General features: G+C 38.8%; 1 protein-coding gene across 2 annotated transcripts in view; it reads left to right on the top strand.

The window, feature by feature from the left end:
* LOC126427237 (zinc finger protein 724-like) overlaps nucleotides 1-16,389 on the top strand; it is a 106,989-nt gene that overhangs the window by 74,452 nt on the left and 16,148 nt on the right. For both annotated transcript variants that reach the window (XM_050089476.1, XM_050089477.1), the window contains one exon: nucleotides 9,754-9,825. In XM_050089476.1, the coding sequence (XP_049945433.1) occupies nucleotides 9,754-9,825 (72 nt within the window). The remainder of the gene's footprint in view (nucleotides 1-9,753; nucleotides 9,826-16,389) is intronic.

The following is a 16,389-nucleotide window of genomic DNA, read 5'->3' on the forward strand; positions in this document are numbered from 1 at the left end:
TAATGGAAAGCTGATATTGGTTACTAATGACATTAACACAAGAAACACATACAGACAGAGTCTCTGAAAATCTTTCCAGACTGTTCTACGCTGTTGGAGGGGAAACTGATTGTGTCATTCTTTATGGAGGTTGTAGCCTTCTTGTGGGAGGTGAAAATTCCTTCACCATGAGTGCTGCTTGCTTTTCAATTTAGACAGATTATACCTCCCCAGCATTTATTGTCCAGTTCGCCTGTGTGAGTAGACAAAATAACTTCACTGTGCTCATGTTTGTACAGTGGAGCTATTTTCGGATTGTTAAGAAAGTACCTTGTTGAAGTTGTTTGGTGAGGTATTATGTAAAAAAAAATCTCAACAGAGGAGCTGTGAGTGTCCCCCACACTGAAGAGCCTGTCTGAACTGTAACACTCCATCAATATATATGTGATAATGTCAATTTCTTTGTCTTTTCTATGCCTTTCTGGAATATTTTTCATGGCATCAGGGATTTCAAAATGCACGTCTTCAGCTTTTGCTTACCAACATATGAAGAGACCCAGAGTCTTAAATTGCATTTCTCTACAACAAAGATTGGTAACCTGTTATAGAACGTAAGATATTTCACCATAAGACAAGCAATGCATTACAGCAGACTACTGTTCTAGATGCAATATGGTCAGTCCCATTCCATCAGACATACTCACGCCCATCTTGGAAGATGTACTATGGATGTATGTTATGTAGGTCCACTCAGTGCAGCCCATTTCACAAGTGCATTAAGTTCCACTTACTCTTAAACATAAAAGATTTATGCATCCTATCACTAACACAACCAATAGTGAGAGACCTGCAGTACCTTTCTGATGATTTGTTGTTTCATCAAGTGACAGCAACATAATTACACAGCTTTACAACATGCTTTCAGTGGTAGACAGCAACCAGGTGACTTATTTACCAATCCAGTCCCTTTCCCACCAACACTATCACATCTACAAACTAAGTACTTCTCAGCCCTATTTCAGGCTTGTATTTTACACATTACCTCACATACATGCAGGGAGTATTGATTTAATAATCTGAAAATAACACCACCATATAGAGTGTTTTTTCCACCATTTACGAACTACAGGGATTGATGGATGAGGGGATACAATACAGAAAAAATCCTATGTCCAAAATGAACGATTTCCATGCTAGAGACCATTTATTAAATCACACATTGTTACATAGAGTGTGTTCTAATATGTACCATATCATCGAGCCACAGTTACTGTATGCATGGTTTCCTACTAGAAAGTAATACTGTTTCTCATACATCTTGCCATAGGATCCTCTCTTAACATAGTAATTGGTAATGTGTCCCATTCACTTCTCTTATTGACTCACCTTGTAGTGGATGTGATACAGCATTGTACACAATCGTTCCATATTCGTATTGAGAGCTTGCAAACATGATGTTTCCTTATGGAAAGGCGAATGGCGATGGCTAGCAGGGTTGTATCAGGAGACCTATCCCCGCCAATAATAACCACACCATTCAATGTTGGCAACAGTGTTTCACAGTTTCTCTGAGACAGGGTTGTTTCAGGAAGCAGGAAATCATGGTGTACCCAAAATATGCAGACACCAGACTTGGAGGAAAATGTAATTAACGCTGTGGAAGGCAACTGCTGTGTTAGTTCCAGACAGTCGGCCTGCCAGTACAGTGTAGCCCATATGACCATGTGGAACATTCTCTATGACAATTGTTGCTACCATTAACTCTTAAGACAACAGGGCTTGCTTGCTAGTGACAGATTTTCCACATCAGGAGCAGTTTCGTCTCTACTCCCTTCACCAGACAAGCACAGTTCTAAGATTTGTCATCCATCCTATCCACAGATGAGGTCACCTTTATGCAGATTGGTATCGTCAGCTTTCATAACAGTCATCTATGGGACAGTGAATCATCAGGATCAGTGAACAAAGGATTATGTGGCTGTATATGATGGTGCTCCAGCCCACTTCACTGTTCATGTCTGGACCCCTCTCAGTGGTCTCCACTGGTAGATGTATCTGTATTTGAAGAGGGGGGGGGGAAGAGATCCAGTAGCATGACCTGCTCATTCACCAGATCTCAACCCATTCGATTTCTGGTTATCTCAGAAGTACTGTATATGCAGAGCCCATTCCAGATGTGGAGACATTGGAGCAATGTATTCATCCTGGCTTTGCCACCGTTTAGTTGCAGCTTGACCAAACAGTTTGAGACAGAACATGTTACAGCACATACTCACATATAGGGAGTCACATGGAAACCATTTCAGTACTTAATGCAACTGTGGCAGCTTGGTACAGCAGAGTCTAGGTTGCAGTCTCTATATGATTAGATAAATGGTCTCTAGCAAGGAAACGATGCATTCTGGACATAAATTCATGAGACCTTCTTTGTTCTGCATCCTCTCATCAATCAATCCCTAGAGTTTGTACACAGTGGAAAAAATCACCATGTATAAATGCCAGCTGAGGGAAGTTATTTTGTCTACTTACAGAAGAGGACTGGACAGGGAATGCTGGGAGGTATAGACTGTATGTAAACTGAAAATCGAGCTACAGTTGTAGTGGGGGTAGTTGCTTTCCCTGGAAGAACATTTTAGTTACAGTACTGGATGACACACAAAATTTCTCCCTCTAGCAGTGTAAAACAGTATAGACATTCATACAGATTTTGTCCATATGTTACTTGTATTACCATTATTAGTGAAGTGTTAATGCATGTTGTTGAAAACAAACAAAACACCTTCACGCTTACCCTCCACCCTCCACCTTCCCCTGCCCATGCCATGGGCATATCTTCATACTAGGTCCCCAGTAATTCATTAACCAAACTGTGGAAGGGTCCATATTATTTTGTGAAATACCCTACTCTTAATTTTTGTAACAGTGCTGTTAAGAGAGTGGGAAATTTCCTGCTCACCATTTTGCAGGCTTATTAAGGAGTGAAGTGTATGAACACAATCCTGCAACTTACTTTCCATTGTGCTTCAACTCAACATATCCCGCTCTTCACATACCCACACACCCCGGTACATAATTTATATGTTAATATTACTGTATTGCACATAAATGTGGTACAAACCTGTAATATTTGATTTTAACCCATTTCATTTAAAGTTACAAATTAACTTTATACCGTTAAAACTGCTTTTTTCCATCCTCTGCAATAGTATCAATATAGACCCATCCATGTGATAACAGCGTCACCTGGCAAAGGATGACTGTCACACATGCATGGTACATGTAGTATCAGTGAGCATCCTCTAGAATGGAGAAGGTGTGTGATCTGAGTTTGACTAAGGGCAGATTGTGATAGCCCAGAGGCTCAGCACGAGTATTTCGGAAAATGTATGACTTGTCAGGTGTTCAATGAGTGCTGCGACAAAACCAAGGTGAAACAACATCCAGACATCGTGGAGCTTGGTGGCGTCCCCTCGTGACAGATTTCAGATGTCATAAGCTAGGCAGACTGGTAAGAGGATGGGCAGCAAACTGTGGTAGAACTAACATCAGACTTTAATGCTGGTCAGAGAAAAGGGTGTCTGAACACACAGTGCACATAACACTGCTGATGGACCTCTGCAGACTACGACTCTTGAACATGCCAATGTTAACATCACATCATCAGCAACTACAACTGAAATGGGCAAGTGACCATTGGCACTGAACGTTGGCACAGTGGCAGTGTGTTACATGGTCTGATGAACCCCCTCATCATGCCAGTGGGAGGGTGCAGATCTATCGTCTTCCATGGGAACAATTCTTTGTCTTGAAATTCGTGCTATGGCTAGAGACAAACTGGTGGCAGCTCCATTATGATCTGGGGATCATTCATGTGGCCATCCATGGATCCAATGGAACTCAGGTAGGGCACAGTGATGGGCAAGGGCTATCATACACTAGTTGCAGACGACATATGCCACTTCATAAGTAACGTTTCGTGACAGCACTGGCATTTTTCAACAAGACAATGCACGATGCCACAAGGCCAGGAGTGTGATGGAGTAGTATGGAGTGGTTAGAGGAACACAGTGGTGAGTCCCAGTTGATGTGCTGGCTCCTTCTCCCCCAACTCGCAACATCTGAACCCAATCGAATAGTTGTGGGATGTGATTGAACATAGCTTCAGAGCTCATTGGTCACCCCCCCCCCCAAAAAAAAACTCCCTGAAAATACCTACAAAGGCCTCATCGCTTCCAGGCCACAATGCCTTGCTGCTGTTACCCATGCTGAAAGTGGACATACTGTCTATTAGTTAGATGATCATAATGTTCTGTCTGATCACTGTATATCTTTGTGTTTTTAAGTAATAGTATCTAGCTTTGTAAAACAAGAAGAGCTAGTCATTACTGGCTAGATGGAGGTGGAATACAGAAAATAAAATCACTGAACCATCTGAGATGTGTTATTACAAAAGACTGATCAAAATAATTGAACTGATATGACTGGGTGATTGGGAATGAGGTTCTCCATAGAATTACTAAAAAGGCACTTATGGAAAACACTGATGGGAAGGGACAGTGTAATAGGATGTGTATATGAAGACAACAGAGAATTACTTGTGTGATACTATACAGAGTTGTAGAGGGCAAAAACTATAGGGTAATGCACATTGGAATATACCAAACAAGTAGTTGAAGATGTTGGATACCATTGCTGCTATGAGATGATGAGACCGGCACAGGACCCCAAGTCATGACAGCCCACATCAAACCAGTCAGAAGTGTCCTCTCCTCTCGTGGACAAAGAATACCAATTTTAATGTTATGTATGTCAAATAGGTATTGTAAATGGAGTGTAATTAATCTGTGCATTTTGTGTGGTGCATAGTGTATACACATGTAGTACAAAGGAGGCAGCTCAGAACTGGTAGGTAATGTGTTTTTTGAGAACTATATGCTATACATCCATCTGCACAGAATTTCGTAAGAACAGTGTGACATAATACTCGTATTTATTCCAGTATTGGACAACATGACTGTGATGTCTAAATTACAGTTTTGAGTACCAACATATGCTTCCTGACACTTGTTGATACAAGCACTGCATTCACAAGCACCTGAACTACAAAACTGTTTTTGCAAATGTCAGATGTTTCTACAATATCGCCTCTGTTGTGGGTTACTGGAAAAAGATAGTTGTATTGGTATAACTAATACTCCAACACACAATGTAAATTGCCTTGCACAGTTTAACTGTAGAAGCAATTGGAAGTCAGTAGGCAGCAATGTGAACTTTAAATCACATTTATGAGGGCATGTTGAAAAGTAATGCCTCCAAATTTATGTGAAAACTCGTACAGATTTTTGAATAAAACTTTATAAACATTCTACACCTTTATTCTTCATCTCTACATGTTTGTGTTGCAACAAAGCCACATTGGCAATGAAAACATTTCTCCCAGTGAGTGATCGGTTCATTGATACTGTCGCTGCAGGCTGTTCAACTTCGTTGATGGAGGCACAGCCTCACCTCTACTTGCACAACTTTATCACTATAAGACTTGATTCTTCAAAGATGTCTGTAACTGTTGGCCTATGCAGCTGTCCACTTTGAGCTGAGGTTAGGAGTTCCGTTTGCTTCATTATGAGTATGAACAACTGAATGTTTCGACATTACGGACGTTGATATAGTGAAAACATTGCACTGGTTTCGTTCTTCTGTTGATTCAATTGAAGGCTCATTTTGTGCAGTTACAAACTTGATTAGAGCACACTCTTTTGCATGCAGTAACATAGTTCCATTACACACTGCAATGTTACACACTACAATTAGAAGCTGCATAATAGTAATGTGGCAACTTGTCAGTGAAATGGGAATTCGACCACGTAATATGCGTGATAAGTAATACCTAAATTGATTCTGAGAACAGAATAAAAAAATTCGGCAGCATTACTTTTCAATGAGCCTCCATATTACGAGACAATGGGAGAAGGGCAAGGAATTTGACTAACACATTTCTTCAGTGTTAATAGATTTTTCCATCACAGGACACTGGTCACACAGAGGTTTATCAACAATGTGAGGGAGTGTTGAAATCCAAAAATGTTAGTGGGTGTAGTGAGGAGACGGACAGGGACAAGAGCAAAGGTACAAATATGAGAGAGAAGATGCCCTGTACATTTAAAATGCGTACTGATTTGGGACAAGATTCTACTTGTCACCATGAATGCTCAACATAATATTTGACAGATTAATGGAAATAGCAAGGATCCCAACTTGATAGGGCACATGAAATAAGTGAGGTTTGTAGTCCAAAACGCTAAGAAGCCAGATGTGTTGACTCTTCCCTCAGGAGTGGTGCAAAGTGACCCAGTGCATACTGGGAATTTGATTTACAACCCCAGAGAAGTTTTGATGTGTGGGCACAAACTTACAGCTGGATATTAAATGAGGCAGCATTAGTACATTCAAAAATCTGAAACTATGAAAATGATTGTTACTTAATGTAGTGTGTCCAGCAATACTAAAATTTAGGCTTATATTAGTTACAGCCCCAGGGTTGGTTTATAAACAGAGTTCTTAAGTATTGTAAACACAACTGAGAGAAAATCTCTATCATCTTTGGTCCATTCTGAGACTCTGATGTCTGGACAGAAAGAAAAAACAAAGTGTTGGAAATGACATTGTTGGAACAGTGTCATATGCCAGAAAATATTCAAACCAGAGCTGTGAGCATGAGAATGTGTTAACATTACAAATGCAAACAGGATGAAATAGACAGGGGATTTAATTAAATATGAAGGAAAAGTCGTTCAGTGGATGCAGGAAACAACACTGTAACTGCAGGCAAACGATAGTGAGTAGAAGAGGAAACGTGCTGACTGCCCTAGTTCAGTAGTTCTGCCGTGAGATGTCAGTTGGTCTGCTTGTGACCCACAGAAGTATGTGTTACAATGGCAAAATCAGCAGACTGACTTACATTGTGGGTCTTCGGTATTATATGGAATACAAAGTTTTTTTTTTCAAATATGTTTTCTGCTCCAAAACTCTGTATTGGTTCTTTTGTTGCAAACATCTGCATTTCTCTTATGCATGACGTCAACGAAAATTCGCTTATATGTTCAGTTTCTGCAACAGACAATGAAAGTTTTACAGGAACTCTACTGGCAAGCAATTTGTAACTTGTCCAAGCAGAATTAGTCTTACTGATGAGTGACGATTGCAACTCGGAGACCTAGAGATACCGAAATGATGCTGCTGTTGGGAGAGAGATGCAACCTCTTTTCCATAAGTATTTAGGTATTTCTAAGGTACTATTGGTGGTTACTCTTAGTGGCCAGTGTGTTCTTTCAGAACCAAAGCTTTTACTATATTGGCTAGAACGCTTCCCCATTTCATCAACTTTGTGTAAGCCTGTGCGTTTTGTACAAAGCATCACCAAGAGAATAAAAGTGTGTCGACTAAGTTGTTCATCTATCTAATAAATAATCCCGTTGATTCTGGAGAACTATCTTGTCGATAATTGAAGTTGATGATGCCATTGTTAAAACGTACATCAGTTTTATCACATCAACCATTTGTTACTCAATTCATGACGTGGATAGCGTACGAAAATTCCCGTATTCTTCTGGTCGTGTCAACTGCATTTGATATTGAGCAAGTAACTTTATTTTTTATGTCAGTAATTCCTAGACACTGCTGGACCACTTTATTCAGTCTGTACTGTACCATAAGAAGTGCATGTAACAAGTGTCATTCTGGCTTGATCTAGCTGGATAATTACTTGAATCAATATATTCTAGACATCACTAGGAGTGACAGTGTGATTCGGGTACACTAAAATAGGGTGAATACAGTTACACATCAGAGCAACAGATATGAACACTAGAGCAGTGATAGGCAAAGTTATTACTACAATCGTCCGAAGTATATACCCATAAAGTGACGAAACAAATTTTCAGCAAAGTGTTACTGAAATGTAAATTTCCTTGTGCTTTACTTCATAAAAAATCAGCGTATCTTGTTTTTATTCGTTCTTTCCGAAAACAGTTATTAATTGTTATACAGCCTCTTTGTTAATTTCACATGAGCATTTGAAATCATTTAATTTTGGAGATGTTTCAGAAGGTTGTTGCAACAATGCGTGCTGCAATGTCTATATTCTTTGAGCTGCTAATGTTCAAGAACCCGGTATCCAGAATGAATTAATTGTCACATCACATAATGCATTCTTTTTTTTTAGTTGGCATTTCTTTAACATAGTGGCAAATATGATTTTCTGTTTTCACTGAGTTTACAATGATCTAGGATATTTCACTGAGCCATTTTATGGTTTTCATCTAAGACTTGCTTTTGGAATAGATTTATTTCAGCATTTTCTGTCCTTAATTTATCACGTAGTCGGACAGTTTCCAGTTACTGGTACATCAACATCGTTTTAATGTGATTACTACTCCGTTCAGTACTGATATGCTCCCTATATTTTCCTCAGCAGAAGCAGCACTGGCAGACATCGAAACTGCAGCTTGTTTACGATCTTCTTTCCACGGATTCCCTTTAGCAAGTGCTTGACGGACAATTTTCTTTTGTGTAATATTTTCGACAGATATTTCAGTAAACTGGGAAATACACGAGGAACCGTTCAGCTGCTCTCGTTTTAAAAGACCACCCTTGGCTTGCAGTTTCAACTTGTTTACTGATGATAGAGATTTGTTGCTCCTCACAAAAATAAGACAAAACAACTCTTGAGTCAGATTGTCTTTCTGGGGAATTGCTGTCAACCACTTTGAAATTATACTTCAGTTTTTGGAGACCTACAAAATATTTACCCTTAGTTTCTCTTCAGCCATATCGGTTCACTGGATCGAAAAACGTGGACATGTTCTGTTCGTTTTCTTCTATAATTACCAGTAACTACAACTCTCAGCACCTGTTTATAATCACAGCCTTGAACTCTTAACCATTCACTCACAAGTCCTAAAGAAACTCTCAGAATAAATTGGGGCAGAAGCAACCAACGCCATCCGATTACATGTCAACTTGAGTCTCAAGTGACAGTGCTACTCGTAGTTCTTGCGTATATGAAGATGGTACCTGTTGTTTCGGACATTTACAGAACAGATACCATCTTCAAGGCTCACTGGCCATTTGACTGTCTTCTTCTATGCGGATGCACAAACAGTGCCTGAACTCTTACGGGAATCGGCAAAAAGCTGCGAGTAATGAGTATAATGGGCAGGGGCACTATGAGTATAGTGCAGGACAATAGGTTGGGAATGTGGGTCTCACGGTAGGTGTGCCAGAGATAAGTAGATAAGTCCCTGCAGTTGCACAATCCTCCGTGTCCTCAGTGGCTCAGATGAATAGAGCATCTGCCATGTATGCAGGGGATCCCAGGTTCGAGTCCCAGTTGGGGCACTTATTTTCAACTGTCGCCATTGATTTATATCAATGCCTGTATGCAGCTAGGGGCATTCATTTCATTGTAGTTCTCAGGCTCGCCACCTCTCCTGTCCAACTACGTTAATGCACAGCGAGTAAGCACACTCTCTCTTCTTCTTGCTATGGGCAAAGTGCGAGGTTCCCAAATGAAGGATAAGGTCAGTAAGCACCATGAAGTACGCTATGTACTGACTGACTATGTGTAAAATTAGTGCAATATAGCACAGTGTGAAATTATGGTGATACATGTTGCAGAATAACAGCTACATTCATAAAAAAAAGAAATATTGGTTGCCATGTCATAAGTACAGAAGGGTACAAGTAGTTTTAACTGAGACTTTTTCTCTCTTTCAGTGTCTTGAAGATAATTCGGTAATCTCTCGGCCAAATCATTTTATCAAGGAGGATCCTGAACTAAATTTGGAGGTGGGTGGAACTGAGAATACTGTAAGCACTCCCATCTCTGATTTATTGCATGTAGAGTGATAAAAATGTATTTGTGTAATTGATGTAAGAAATGCATTACTGTGGGACAGGCACAGATTGTGAGTTTTCTTGACCTAAGTGCAATTAATAACTTTACAGTACTCTTGTGATATTCCACTTGATGTGGATTAGCAACTGTTATTTGCTTATTGTTCTGGATAGAATCCAAACGGAATTTGTAACATACTTTCTGTGACCCTTCTGGATGTTAAACAGTTCGTATAAGTTGAAACCATGAGAGTGTAGATCATTTGAAAAATATTCCTCCTTCTAGTAACTTATGATTAACGGATTGTAGAATACATTGGACATGGTTTATCTTTTCAGTGAATCATTGATATTTGTCAGTTTGAACTAAAAATTTGCAAAGTTGCCAAAGGTACAAAGTGTGCTACTATTTTTATGTGACAGATCACCCTTGATACAGTGATCTCAAAATAGTGACAGTATGGCTACCTCAGTGGTATATGTTGAATTACTCACAGATTTGTCAGTCACAAAAAACTCTTGGACGTATGCAGATAAATCCATGTATTGCCTCATCATAGAAGTCATAGCAGATCCAAATAAATTATCTTCTTGGCACAACTTACAGCTTTGATAAGGTCTCCTTGTATGAAGCATAAAACTTAATCCAGTAAAATAAAATGTTGTTGTATTAATTTTGTCCACATTGCATAAGAGAAAGTGGATGGTTAGATTCATAAACTTCTCACAGGAATAAAACCTAACAAACATTTGGGAATATAAGGTAGAGAACTGAAAATGTATGCATAGTGCTTAGAGCCATTTGAACCATTTAAACTGAGAAACGTAAATCCGAAGACAAACTATGCAAGACACTATGGTACATGGCGGTGGGTATGTTCCACCACTATTAGTCATTTCCTTTTCTTTTTTGCTTGCAAGCAGAGTGAGGGAAAAGCAACTGTCTGTTGCCTCCATAAAAGCCCTAATTTCTCATCTTCTTTTGTTGTCTGTAAATGACCCTCATGCACATTGATGCCTGTTGATTGTGCAAGCATACCACTCAAGGAAAAATGCTAGGGACAGTGGATATGGTATACAGGATGTTACAAAAAGGTACGGCCAAACTTTCAGGAAACATTCCTCACGCACAAATAAAGAATAGATGTTACGTGGACATGTGTCCGGAAACGCTTAATTTCCATGTTAGAGCTCATTTTAGTTTCGTTACGGGAGAACCAGTTGTTTCCATACCATGTACAATGTGTGCATGCACTATCAGCAGCTGATTGGCCTCCACGGGTACACTTCTCCGAATGGTTCATCCAACAATGTGTCAGTCCTCATTTCAGTGCAAATGTTCTCTTTACAGATGAGGCTTCATTCCAACGTGATCAAATTGTAAATTTTCACAATCAACATGTGTGGGCTGACGAGAATCCGCACGCAATTGTGCAATCACGTCATCAACACAGATTTTCTGTGAACGTTTGGGCAGGCATTGTTGGTGATGTCTTGATTGGGCCTCATGTTCTTCCACCTACGCTCAATGCAGCACGTTATCATGATTTCATAAGGGATACTCTACCTGTGCTGCTAGAACATGTGCCTTTACAAGTATGACACAACATGTGGTTCATGCACGATGGAGCTCCTACAAATTTCTGTCGAAGTGTTCGTACGCTTCTCAACAACAGATTTGGTGACTGATGGATTGGTAGAGGTGGACCAATTCGATGGCCTCCACACTCTCCTGACCTCAACCCTCTTGACTTTCATTTATGGGGGCATTTGTAGGCTCTTGTCTACGCAATCCCAGTACCAAATGTAGATACTCTTCATGATCGTATTGTGGATGGCTGTGATACAATACGCCATTCTCCAGGGCTACATCAGCGCATCAGGGAGGGTGGATACATGTATCCTCGCTAACGGAGGACATTTTGAACATTTCCTGTAACAGAGTGTTTGAAGTCACGCTGGTACGTTCTGTTGCTGTGTGTTTCCATTCCATGATTAATGTGATTTGAAGAGAAGTAATAAAATGAGCTGTAACATGGAAAGTAAGTGTTTCCGGACACATGTCCACATAACATATTTTCTTTCTCTGTGTGTGAGGAATGTTTCCTCAAAGTTTGGTCGTACCTTTTTGTAACACCCAGTATAAAAGAGAGTGAACCTGGCATAACTGGTTCCTGCATCACATTTTCTCTTCCCAAATTAAGCATTTGTTTGTTAGGCTTCATTCCGTTGTATATGCATGGTGTAATAACAATTTTCTATGGGGCACAGGCATAGTAGTTTTTGCATATGGTATTCACTTTGGAGAATGTGTTCAATATTGAAATCAGTTCATTTAGCAGAAGTTTTCCTTTACTGTCACTGCTCTGATATCTTCCCATATTACATCAGTTCACAATAAGAGGTAGATCAACACCTTGGACTATTAACTTAGTTGTTGGCATTGTGCTTCATAAAATTTTCCATTAGTAAATGTGCCTCTGCATCATTTCCAAGTTGCTGCCTTCATGCTATTGTGTGGAAAATCAATCTGGAATGCATAAATTTTAGTTCCATTTTGTCCACTATCTTTACAATCCACAGTGGACCAGAAGAAAGTATTTGTCTATGTTTACAAGTTCATGATCTATGACCCTATACTGCCCAACAGCAACCTTACACTATTGATCTCCTCCCATTGTTATGACAAAACTCACTATTTATTGGTACACACATAAACTCTGTCTTCTGGAATATTACCATCACTAAATCCTATTAAACGTTTTCTATTTCAGTATACACAAACAGGTGATTTCAAAATTAACAAAAGACATTAGATGAAAAAACAGTAAACATAGAAAAATAAAACTCATTATGTCTCTGACAGTTATGGAGGATACACAATGTGTGATGCATTATATTATAGGCAAATATTAATTTGCAAATTAGACCAACAAAGTTTTATTATGGTTCCTTACAATACACGCTGATCAACAGTTACATCAGCAGTGAGCCTCAAATACCAGTTCCATAAATTTTCTCAACATTGATTCTCAGAAAGAACATCATCTTCCCTCCAAGGATTCCTGTCTGAGTTGCTGAACCATATCCATAACATTTGTGTGCTAATGAAAGCTAACAGTAGCAAATCTAAAAGCATGCCACTGAATTGCTTCAGTTTCTGACTGGTGGGATGTCACATTGTCAAGCATGCGTATGTTCCAACAAAAAAATTTTGGAAAACAGGAGTTCAAAAGAGAATATATAAAAATCGTGATATAAAGCTGGGAAAATGAGGTCGAAATCACTACCACATAATTTAAACCTGCGAAGAAGCTACAAAAATGGAATTTTCTGAACTCCGCTCTGTGTGTGTTTCAGATAGACTCTGATGTTATAGCCAATAAGAATAAAAAAATACGCAGTGTAAGAACAAGAATGGAATTTTTTAGTCATTTCAACGTCTCCTGCATATAAAGATTAGATTTCAACCTGTCGGAAAAGAAACACATATGAATGAATCAGTCATCTTTAATCCATTAACACTCGTATTATGAGTAAGAAATTTTTCAACAAATTATTCATTGATATACCATAAGTTGTAAGAAACTTGCAGACATACTGAAAACCATTATGAGATTATGCTAACCACGGAAGAGGAGCAAACACAGGTAGTGGAACATTGTCTATGATCACGGTCTAGTAGATGTGAGGGAACAAGCATTGAAAATTTTAAATAGTAACAAACCCTAGAAAATGGCAGGAATTCTTGAAAGTATAGGAAATAATGTTCAAGGCTATATAAAAGAATGTAAACTGGTCACTTGAAACCAACATAAAAATAACAATTTTAGTCTATGACTTCCACTCAGTTCTTGACTGTGTGCCTCTGAAAGAACAACTAGATTTTGGAGGCGAAACAATTCAGATTAAAAATCATCTGTTGAGGAACTGAAGGAAATCAGTACTTTGGAAAATGACAAGTCATCAGCGGAAACAGAAACTCATAGCAGAAGTATGAAGATACGGATACTGAGCAACTGACAGAATTATGTTAAACATTTGTAAAATTGAAAAAATTACTGAAGAGTGGAAATGTGCATTAATTGTTCCTCTTCATAAAAATGACATAAAACCAGTCTGCATAATTGCAGGGAATTTCACTGCATCCTGTTATGTCCAAAATTCTTCAAAAAGTCCTGTGAAGTCAACTGGATGAACATGTAGGCCCATTAATAGTCGAGTATAAGGCACGATTTTGCAAAGGGTAATCGTGTAGAGAACAGATATAGGAACCAAAGTCAATTTTGCAAAGATGGTGATGTGTAAATACTGTGACAACTTATGACAAGTGTCAGAAAGGCTTATGATTTGATAGAAGAAAATCTTGATTCAGTACTTCAAATGAATTCAAAATTGACAGGAAAACAGTGGCAGCTATCCAACAGACATTAATGGGTACAACCTCAAACGTTAAATTGATTGGAGAAATTTCAGAAGCATTTGAAATGCACAACAGTGTGCAGCCAGAGATCCACAATCCCCTCCAATTTAAAATAATTCTGAAAAAAGTTATGAAAACATAGGGAAGGAGATGAGGGAATCCAAATTGAAATTAAAAAAGAGGAGAGAACTAACATGAGTTGTATGGCTCTTATAGATACTCACAGTTCTAAGAAACTGTAGAAAATCCAAACTTGCCCTGGAGAAGCTTCATAAAATGTCACAGAAAACTGGTCTACAAATCATCTGTGAGCGAACTCAGTAATTGACAGGAAGCCTGCAGATAATCTCTCCGCTATAACTTGGTATGAGGAAGTGTCACAAGATATATACATTAAATATCCAGGAGAGATAATCCAATCAGCATTAATTTATTTATGCTAGTCTGACGAGGGCCATCAGGTTCTCTTCTGCATTGGACCAGGGTTTCACACATACATCATGGTTACCTAAGAAACAACAGTTTTAATATGATAAATAGTATTAAAATGATTTGAGTGTCCTAAGTGGCAATGTGAGTAAGTAATACTATGAACTAATAAAGTTAATAATGACATTACTAGTAGAATTACAACTGCTGCCACAAATGGTGGTGGTGGTAACAGTAGTAATTACAACAATAATAGTGGCAGGTATAAAAAGGATTTATAAATGTACAAGATAGTTTTAAGATATAGTGAGTTCCGTGGAAAGGAAACTGAAAAAGCCTCACCAGCTAAGAATTCTGGGAAAAGAGGAAGATTTGGGTGGAGCATCATTATATGCTCACATGTCAGTTCAAAGAGCAATTTAAAAGCAGCCAAACGTGGCTACTTCAGGACGTTTGTAGAGTACACACATGGGTGACTTTCTGTTAATGGATGTAATCTACATGAACATATTCCTCTTGTTTATCTTCATGATTGTTGGATGTGTGTAGCACATTATGTGATAAATCAAGAGTATGTGTATGCCGCTAGTCCACCCAGTTGTCAGTTACACCTGTTGTATCTTGAAAAGATGTAGTCTTCTCAATTTACGGAACTTGTGGACATACTTGGTTTGAGCCACATCTCTGATAGAAGTATCTGATGTATGTCCATGCCTTGAAATATGTGACACTTTGTTATGATAAGGTGGCAGAGATCGAACATTTTCGAGTGCAGTGTGATGTTCAGTGCATTTGGCTACAAGGCTCATGAAGATGCTAGATAGTAGCGACTTTAGGCTGGTGAGGTTAGGAGAACAAAGAATACCAAAGTACATTGTGGTAGGGGAGCAAGGTTCCTTGACGTGAAAGTGGGAGATATCTCCAGGAGGAGGGAGGTTTTGCGGCCAAGGCCAGCAGGCTTTGCACTGGTCAGTGAATGGTCAGCTGAAGACAGGAGGAGAAAGTTCCTGAACAGAGCTAGAACAGTCTCTGCACAACAATATCGAAAGCAAGATAAATGGAATGAAAGCAGTCTGTCTTGCTATTGGTGCTTATGATGAGTAACCACAGTAATATGATGATAAATTATTAAAGTAGAAATAAGACTGTAATTTTTATCATCTGAATCAGAGCCTTGTGAACATAGAATAGTAATAGTGAATTAATGAATAGTATTGGTCTTGGAGGTATGAGAATTGAGCAGAAAATTAGTACTAAAAGTAATCATAGACAAACAGAGAATAATAAGAGGGGAAACTGTTTTAAGTATAATATTAGTAAAACAAATTGTTTATTTGCAAAATAGACATGAAAGTAAACACACAAAATTAGAGGCAACAAGAGTTGAAATTTTTTTTAGCTTCAAACGTCCTGTCTGCATTGCAGACTGATCATTCCTATTTTAGGTCTTCACCATCATCCTGCCATCATTTGTCCACAAGTTTTGCAGCTGAAATCTTGAGATCACACTGTTCAAAATCTTCAGTCTTTCAAAAGTGAGATCCTCCCTTATTGTCAAACGTAACTTCAGGAGTTTCTTGCTCAAAAGCTTGTCAACTGATGTGGAGTTGTCGTAACAAAAAATCTATTTTAGTCAATGTAAAACTACTGCTGGAATAACTCTT

Source organism: Schistocerca serialis, chromosome 11, assembly GCF_023864345.2.
Source record: "Schistocerca serialis cubense isolate TAMUIC-IGC-003099 chromosome 11, iqSchSeri2.2, whole genome shotgun sequence".
In the NCBI taxonomy this organism is placed as follows: domain Eukaryota; kingdom Metazoa; phylum Arthropoda; class Insecta; order Orthoptera; family Acrididae; genus Schistocerca; species Schistocerca serialis.